General features: G+C 39.5%; 1 protein-coding gene across 1 annotated transcript in view; it reads left to right on the forward strand.

Annotated features, from left to right (window-relative positions):
• Window positions 1–9,444, forward strand: part of LOC103154751 (CD2-associated protein-like) — a 19,553-nt gene extending 10,109 nt beyond the window's left edge. The window contains exons 2-3 of the mRNA XM_007576150.2: window positions 4,672–4,829; window positions 9,229–9,444. Coding sequence (XP_007576212.1) covers window positions 4,672–4,829; window positions 9,229–9,444 — 374 coding nt within the window. The remainder of the gene's footprint in view (window positions 1–4,671; window positions 4,830–9,228) is intronic.
• Window positions 9,445–9,847: the final 403 nt, after the last annotated feature.

Genomic DNA, 9,847 nt, shown 5'->3' on the forward strand with positions numbered 1-9,847 from the left:
TATATATATATATATATATATATCTTCAGTTATATAAATCTTTTTTTATACATCTCTCCCCATCCCTCAATCTTCATCTTGTCCTAATTATACTGCATAGCCTAGTGAAAACCTCATATTCTGTGACTGAAAAAGCAGTCACAAGCTGTTTTTCCTGTTTGCACCACATTCACCAGTGCTGCTCATGTGTTTTTTGAGACGATCCGTTCAGTGAAATGCTGATCTCGGGTCACCGCTCCCGCAGAGGAGTGACTCCTTTGCCTTGAGCTGCCTTTCTTCTCCTCTCAGGGTCAGCTGTCGTAGATATGTCAGGAATCCTCACAAGGCCACTCCTAAAGCCAAGGTGTGAAGCCACTCCGCTGTTGGCTTTGAAAACTCCAGACTGGATAACTAGCAGCTCTGCATCTTGATTTGTGTAGAGATTCCTCACTGACGGGGAAAAATCAGACGCACATGGTTCCCTCTGTGTCGTTCATCCTTCAGTCATTTCCTGTCTCTTCCGAGCTGGATGGGTTCAGAAGAAGATACTTCATAACAGTTTTCATATGACATGCGTCAGGACATGCCTCTTACTGTAATGAAGGCATTTTTCAGAGATATTATTATAAAAGGAAACAATATATTTAGAAATGTGTGATGAATGACAGTTTTGTCTCGGGTTACAACAAGCTAAATATTTCTCTGTTAACCCTCATTCATCTGATTCCCTACCATAAGGCCAGAGTAAGCGGCCCTCGTAGTCTTTTGTGTTCAGGATAAATGTCCCATTGGAGCCTGCATGGCTGTTCCTCGGACAGCGGCCAACCCTGGATGAATGAAGTCATTCTCCAGCATGCGTGAAGCTAAACACAGCTAGAAGGCCCCGCCATGAGCTGAGGCTGGAAAACTTTCGGTCCAGGTTACGGAGCTCCCACAAACTCTGTTTGAACTACAGGTGCACTGGCCCGTATCTGTCCCGATATCGAGAAAGATTCTCTAGATCGGTGACAATGCTCCAGATCCATAAAAGATCTGTTCAGTCTAATTCTGTACTCTGAGGGACATCATGCTTTAATATTTATTTTACATTATATTTATTTAGAGTTCCTAATTACATTTTCTGAACCATTTGAAAGAAGGTTTCTTGGAATTTAGTTTTACATGTTTGACCAAAATAGTCATCCTGCTGTTTTTGTCAATTTCAGTTCCTCTTTTTTTATTTTACATTGGCTGTTACACTCTGAATTACACTGCATGAGCAAATTAAAGTTGTGTTGTTTTTTGAGCTACTGGTGCATTTAAGTGTCTGTACTGGTGCAAAGTTCTCAAATAAAATTGCAATTCAGTACATTTATGTCTGTGTTAAAAAAAAAAAAGTCAAATCAGCACTATTCTCCTGTGTCGGATCCGTATCGGCCGACACCAGATCCGACACATATCGGAATCCATATCAATAATGCAGAAACATCCTGCATGCTTATTGTTTTATGCAATAAAACAAACTGGATTTGGACAAAATCTGCAAAGAATTGGGGGCCATTAAAACATTAGCCACTAATCTGAAACAATCACTTATAATTCTGAACAGAACTGTAAGGATAACCATCACATGTCACATCACTTTTTCTCCCCCTCTTTCCAAGCTATTCTGAAAATGGTTTCTTAAAGAGTTCATCTGTCTAGTTACACACCATCTGCTAACCGATGGTGTGTAACTAGACTGTGTTCTACCTTTAATATATTTGAGACCTGCAGGATGCCCTGTGTGCTTCAAAAGCTCAGTTTCCATCTCGTTCGGATCTCTTTTGTCTTCCTGTGCTCACATTAACAGATTCTGTCAAATTACAGCTCACAGCAGTGGCTAAGCAGTTTATTTATATAAAGCCCGGGTGGAGCCGCTTCATGTGTTTAGACTGTCTCACAGGGTGTGAGCTGTGTGTATCTCCAGATGTTTACCTGAGTGTTTGGAAGTTGCAGTGAGAGGCTCGATTAAAAACTCACCTGTGTGGAAGAAAAGAATCGTTTTCAACGCCACAACATCATTCTTTATTGTCTGTGACTATCTTTTAACACTTGGTTCTCATAAATCAGTCCACACAATGTTTTCCAAAAGTCTTAGATATACTCAAGATGGTTCTGCCAAATGTGAAGTGTTCTATTGTTTTTGAAGTGATTAGAGGTTTTCAATTTGGTGAAATTACTTCTTCACTCAGGTCAGGTTAGTGTAGACCTACTTTTTTCCTGTAATGTATGTGGATGAGTTCTCAAAGACGTATGCTGCAGGAAAGAGAAACGAGGCAAGTTAACCTCTGTTACTTAAAATCTTCTGCAAAGACATTTTATTGAGACGGGAGCTTATGTCGACATGTGAGAACTTATTTAAATAAATTTTACTGCAACACTTTTGTTTTGTTGGTTTCTCATGTCTGTTTTGGTAACTCTGATGTTTGTCAGTCCTACCTGTGACCTACTCTTGCACTGTTACATCTCTATAAATTAAAGGTGTTATTGAAAATATGCTACTGTAATCCAGTTAAAATGTTAAGTCATAAATATAGAGATTAATATAAAAAATGTTTTACCTTTGATTATGGCTTATAGGTAGTGAAGAAATATTTTTCCCCCCCAAATTGGACTATTAAGACAAATGATTTTTAGTACATAAATACTCCTTGGTTCATGTCATCGTCTACACAGACAGGTGATGGATGTTTCACTGACATCTGCTACAGGGAGAGTTGGTCACAAATGTTCATTGCTATGATGTAGGGCTGACTATATTTTTCAAGAGCAGTGTTTGTGGTGCTGTGACTGCTTTGTCATGCAGTCACAACCATATAGTTGCCTAAAAAACAACAAAAAAAAGAGTAATAAAATTGCATGAAGCACCAAGTCTTCTCCATTCAGTAGCAACATTCACACTGAAGAGTGTTACCAGTGCCACCTGGTGGTTCTTGGTTGTGATCTGTTGACTTATCGAGAACAATGTTTTCATGTTTTAGCTTCTGAATATTAGCCAGTTCCAGTCATCAGCCAAAAAATTTTTTTAAGTGTCTCTTCAGAAAAACAACTGTCCAAGCTGGTCTGGTGTGACTGGTTGTTCCTGGTCGGCTGTATCGGAGCAGAGATCTGCTCTGAGTTCAGCGCATAGGGGCCAGTTTCTGCTTGGACTTAGGCCCAGGCTGCCGTGGTGTTGGTGCCAGGGTTAGTGATGTCAGAGGGAGGCCCCACACACACACACACACACACACACACACACACACACACACACACACACACACACACACTCTCTCTCTCTACTGAAGCTGAGCCAAGTTTAACAGCAGGTAATGTTGTGTTAGTGAATGAGTGTTCCAGATGAGTGTTTGTGTGTGTGTGTGCCTTGCAGGGCTATTGGGAGTGTGTTGCCTGTATCTGTGTTTGGTATGAGGCCAGCAGCCAGCTCTCTGCAGAGTGCTGAATAAACAGCCAATCACACGGCCTGCTGTAGGAACTTCATCAAGGCTGTGCGGCGTGCCATGCTACGTGATGCTGTTAATGGTGCATGGAGATTGTTGTCATGTGGTCAGAGGGTCTGTAAAGGAATAATCCAGCATGTTTCTTCTCTACTTGATTTCACAGCAGATGAGAGGATTGATCCAGCAAGGGTTTTGTGTTGCATAGGGATGCACTGATTAAACCCACAACAATAAGCAATAAACCAGTTAATTGCGTGGTAAATTAAAATGAGCTCCATAATTTTCATTTGCATTGCTTAGTCTTGAAAGAGAATCTTGAAAAGCTGCCATTTTGAAAAACTTTGTATCTTTACCTGTTTTCTTTCTCTGAGCCCAGTGATTGATAGGTTTTAAAGAGCAAATTTGTTTTTTTGAGACATTATAATCCATTTTATGTATTGCTTTGGTTGTTTTTTATTTTTATTTTTGGATATTTAAAATGTCTTCTTCCAGTCCCAGTATTAAATGAAATTAAAGTTCAGGTGTACTTGTGTTATTCTGCCTTCAATTCTCTGCTGTACTGAAACACTGTCTCTGGTATTTTTACGATTACAAATGATGAGGGTTAACCCTTACTCTCTTGTGTATCCCTTAAATTATTGCACACTTGTATTTTAAAACATGGAATTCAGCAAATAATTTTTGAGAAAACTTTTTTTAGGAAAATCATTTTGCTGGCTTTCTGCTTTCTTCCATAGGAATAATAAATGATGTGTGCTTTGACACTCAGATATTATATAATTTCAACTTTTTTAGTAAGTTGAAGTTATTTAAGTTACTGGAACGTCAGTAACTAAAATATTCAAAATTATTACTATTTTGTCCCAAATCAAGCCGACATACCTTTAAATTATGTCATTCTGTTTAAAGGCATTAGACAGAATGGAAGTGTGTTCTTGCTAGTTTCGTCCTAAAATAAGCACACTCAATTTACTCAATTTACTCAACCTGCTCTGAGTTCAGCATATAGGGGCCAGTTTCTGCTTGGACTTAGGCCAAGCACACTTGCATAAAAAATACAATAGATTTTTTTTTGTTTTTTGTTTTTTTTTTTGTTACAGGAACTAGGCAGTACATTTCCAACCACATTGAAGAATTAATTTTGTGCTCTAGGGGTCTTGATTCACATTTCTTGTTGTTTTGCTTTCCTCATCTTTGTTCTCTTTCTCTCTCTCCCCATCCCTGTCTGGATCAGAGGTCTTAGTGGAGTACGAATACGACGCGCTCCACGATGACGAGCTGACCCTGCGGCCGGGTGACATCATCAAGAATGTGCGCTACATCGAGGAGGAGGGCTGGATGGAGGGGGACCTCAACGGGAAGAGAGGGGTCTTCCCAGACAACTTTGTTAAGGTGGGAGAACACCGATGGGTCTTGTATTGCTTTCTACCTCCGGATCATGTTTTCCTTTGTGCTGCTGACAGGCCGGTTCCTGGGAGGTTGAATTTTTTCGGAGTAGCTCCAGGTGTGGCCTACTTACAGGTTAGGTAGATCACTCAGGTTTTGTTGTGAGGCTACAAAGCAAACAAAAACACAAACATCATGCAGGGGTGGGCAATAATGCCAAACAATATTGCAATGTCTGTTTGTAAATATCTCTAATAATATCACAGACAATATTCCATGTTTTCTGCTTTTTAAATCAAATATGTAACTACATGTTTTTTTCCCCCTACTTTTCTTATAAACAGTCACCAGAATAAAAAAAATCTTTTTTTATAAATACATACAAAATCACACAATACTTTTAGTGCATCAAAGGAAGAAATAAATTACCAAGTGTAAATAAACTACTTATAAACACAAATGAAGCAGGTTTAGTTTTACAAGATGTTTGTCCCTCATTTGTTTTTTTTTTTAAAGAATTCAAACTGTGTAAAACAGAGAATCGTGTTTTTAAGACAAAAAAAGTCTTTCTTTTAAAAAACGCTCAACACCAAAATATGTCGCATCAAAAAAGCTGCATAAAGTGAAAGCTTGTGCTAACTTCCTAATGATCAGATTCTTTGTTCATTTTCATTTCTTCCATCTGTCACAGACATCTCCACTGAAGATAATGATGACGACTATTTTGGTTTTTAGCTTTCATTTTCCTGCAGCCCTTGCCCCAAAGGCAGGAATTTACACTCTGCACAGCCATGTCTCATACTAAATATAATAAACTCTAACATGATGAACCAACCTTTAATTATTTTACAGTTAAAACAAGCTACAGGAAATCAGCTCTAGTTCTTCAGCTGCTCTGTGCCTTTCAGCCATTTGGTATTGAACAGTTTATGTTATGAGTCAGCGTTTTGCCGTGGGCTGCTCCTCTCATCTTTCCTCATCTCTCCTTCCTGCTCCTTCGATCCTTTAATCCTCACGGCGAGATAGGTAATCTGCTAAGTGGCCTGCCGCCGCCGGCGGCCCTGGATGCGTAATCCTGTAAGCAGCAAGCAGTTGAACTTTGCCCTCAACAACATGACAGCAGGTTAGCATGCTGTGTTGTCGCAGTGAACGATAAGAGGCAGGAAACATGTGGGAATGGGTCACGGTAAGGCTGCCGGCTGCCGGCTAAATGCTAATATCAGGATTGGAAGGATGGAAATGTGGAATCTGATGTTTGTGTGTGAGGACACAGAGAGCTGGAAGGCTTGAGATTTTATTTACTTACTCGCGTCGCTGTCAAGTGTCTGGATTTACGACCATCCGCTTTCCTGTCAGAGTTTAGTTTATCTCAGAGGAGCAAGGCATCGTTGTTGAGTAAATCTGATGGTTTCTGTTCACTTTGTGTTTTTGCCTCTTCATAGTCAAACAGATGTATATTTAGTAGGAATAATTTGACTGAAACTTTTTTTGGCTGTTCACACCAGATATTTCCACTTGGTCTAAACTTAGTAAATATATAAATGACTTTGAGAACCTGCTATGTGTAAACAAAGTTAAGGTAATGACTTTTAACTGTTTTTAGCATAGCTACCTTTTAATATTTCACTTTATTACCCATCAGCTGACACATACACACCCATGGAGACAAATACCCAGAGCTGTATTGTATGCATTCATCCCTCAGGCCCTGTAAGCCATGATGAAATGACTATTTAAACATTTACAAGCGTCTTAATGAAGTTTTTCTTGAGTTTTTAATGAGACCAACACAAAATAGTTCATGATGGTAAAGTAGAATGAGACAAAATAATGCCAACACACTTTGTTTGCCCATTCCTGTTGTTTCATTTCGAGGCTTTTAGGCTTAATTTTCCCAACTACATTGGAATTTGTTGGGAAAATTCCGACTTTCCTCAGATTTTACATGGATGTAACAGAATTGCCTACACGAAGCCTAAACAGCTTTTTTTTTGAGAATGTCATTTCTTCCACATCTCAACTTTTCATAGAAAGGAAAGAAATTCCTGTCTGTCTTAATGACAGTTAATGAAATCAAATCTTTTTTTTTTTTCTTTCCTTGTCACATTTAAATAATTAGCACCCTGCGTGTGTTTAGGGTGTGGTGCCAGCACAAGCTCGTTCTTGTGAGCAGACTGTCGCTCTGCTTTCCCAGCTCAAAGTGCAGAGCTGGCGGTTTGTAGCTTTGTGCCTGGAGCTCAGAGCCTCCAGCTCGCCCAGGTCCACTGCTCTCTGTCTGGAGAGAAACCTGCTAATGCTGGACTCATCTTAATGTTTCCTGTGGTTTCACACTCAGCTGGATTTCCTCTCCACTAGAACTTTCATGTCAGCATTTGTAAACCAGGAAGTAGGCCACAAACGAGGTCACCATGCGCACACACCTATACACACACATTTACAGGATACACAACCTTTACGGATCAGCGCATTTTTTTCTTTCCTTTATTTTTCTGGTTTGTAAATAAAGAAAGAAAAGTTGTGGTAAACCTAATATATCGTATTTTATGGCTCAGGTTTTTGAGGTGGGCAGTTTGCCCAACAATCTTAAGTTTCAAGTGAGATTCATTGGTTGATGCAGCTTCCTGTCTATGAACTGTTGTACTGAGCAAAACGTTTATCTATTTAATCATTTCTGGATGAACATAAGAAACACACACTTTAGTCCTGTGACCGATTTTTAATCTCTGATTTCTGTAAAACTTTTACCTGCTGTTTGATATTTTATTAGCGTCAGCTGCTACATAGCTACCGTAATGTCCAGACTTTAAGCCACTACTTTATTCACACACTTTGAACACTATGATTTGGCTACTGAACAGCTTTTCACAAACGTTTTTCCAAAGGATGACAATATCCTTTGATGAAGGATATTATTGGATGTCACACAAAAAAAAACATAATTCTTTACTTATTTTAGTAAAAGTTTTGATGAGATTTAAAAGTTAATTTCTCATTTTTAGATAGCTTCACTGCACAGTTTCGTCTAGCTTATGGAAAAACATCATCTGCCAAATAAACAGTAAACTAACCAATTAAATTTTTGCTTAGGGTGTGTGTAATTTTTTTTCTCCATACATTTGTTAATAATAAATGATGGAGGGGATAAAAAAAGTCAATTATAATAAAAAAATTTTCTCACAAACTAAAAAGGAAAACCTCGAAAGTACATTCAACATCATCATCTACGCCCTATAGACAAGTGTAGCCTGTGTGTGTAAAATTAATTTTCTTTTCAAAGTTAATGGTCGTAGCTCAGTAGTCATAATAGAAATTGCAGCAAGTTGCTGCTTGTTCTCACATATTCATAAGATGCAAAGCAGAACTACATTTAACACCTGAGGTGTCTGATGTTTGCTATATCTGAGCTGCTAATTTTTTATTGTAAATTGAAGTAACTGGAAATGGATTTATTGGTAGTTTTACTTTCAGACTGTAAGACTAAGCCTACTATTACATTACAACTAGAATTCTGTTCAATGTAGCGGTCGCCATTTCTTCCCTCCTAAGTTAATATGTGAAGCTTGCAAGAAATGGAGGGAAGCTAAAGCGAAGCGTCTGAGCTGGAGTATAAATGTGCAATTCAAAGATTGTTCCTCATAGATTCCACGTTGCCAACTTAGTGGCTTGTCAACAGTGTCTAATAATTTCCGATCTTCCTGCTTACTCAGATCTTCTCCACTGTATCACTCCACCCAAACGTTAGCCTGACTTCAGGCTGAATAATGTAACATCTGACTTTGTTGCTCCTTCAACCGCAAAGATCATTATCTGTGATGCACACTGCAGTTTTATATAGGATGGAGATTTAACTTTATTAAGTGACTTTTGGTCATTAATACAGAGATATGACAGCAGCACCTGTTTCCCTGGTTTGACCACATGTCTCTGAGCTGGGTTGGGAAACCCTGATTCCATTCCTGATTCTCTGTACGATTTGGACTTTTTGTTCGGGAGTTTCCCAGAATCGGCCTCTTTGGCAGCTGCTTTACAGCCAGACTCCCTGACTTGGCTGGAATCAGCAGCAGGCCAGGCGCTCCATTTAGACACGAGTGTCTTGAAAGTTTTACGATGTCGCGCCTGCAGAGCGGCTGCAGCAGCTGCCACAGGTCGCATTTCGCTTCTCCTCACCAGGCCTGGTTTACACGTCCTCTTTCTATGGAAGCCAGTTGATGCGTCTGTGCACAGTTCCTGTATGGAACGCTCCCCCTGACCACATTCAGCAGTGATCTGGATGACCACAGCCTGTTTTTGATGCATTCATTTGCATTGTAGAGAAAACTGCAGATTTTTTCCCCCCCAATATATGGGAAATGTTACTTGAAGTTAAAAGTGTTAGACATTTATTTTTCATGTTCTTTTTCCTTAGGAGCTGAAAAAGGACCCCAAAGAGGTCAAGGAAACCAGAAATGAGCCAAAGGAGGAGCCCGGCCAGCCTCAGGGCAGAGAGAGCAGTGTGGCCAACCTGGTCAAGAGGATAAGTGTCATCGGCATCCCCACCGGGGGATTCCAGCCCATGCCCCCCGCAGCATCAAAGAGTAAGAGACGGGATTTCTCCTTCCACAACATTCCCATTCAGTTCTAGTCAAATTCATTTTAACAGCTGCAGTTATGCAATATTAAGTTATTGACCAATATAAAATAGCAATTGCCTTGCTTAGTCGTCTCTTGCATCTTAACAGTAACTAAACTGTTTATAGATTTATATCAAGAGTGAAGACATATTTTTCATATCAAAACATCAGCAATTTTCTCAGCTTTATATTAAGCCATATTTATAGAAATCGGGAAAGGAATAAGGGCGCTACCAGCATTTTTGTGACGGATTCTTGCTCATCCCACATTGGAACAGTCTGGTTTTGTGGACATGACTCACTGCGTAGCAATGGCACATACATTAGCGTCGCTAACATTAGCCGCTAAAAGGCGATGTTCAAACCATTAATGTATATCATTGACAGAGTGGTGTCAGATTTTAGTGGTTGTAG

The sequence above is a fragment of the Poecilia formosa genome, unplaced genomic scaffold (genome assembly GCF_000485575.1).
Source record: "Poecilia formosa unplaced genomic scaffold, Poecilia_formosa-5.1.2 Scaffold398, whole genome shotgun sequence".
NCBI lineage: Eukaryota > Metazoa > Chordata > Actinopteri > Cyprinodontiformes > Poeciliidae > Poecilia > Poecilia formosa.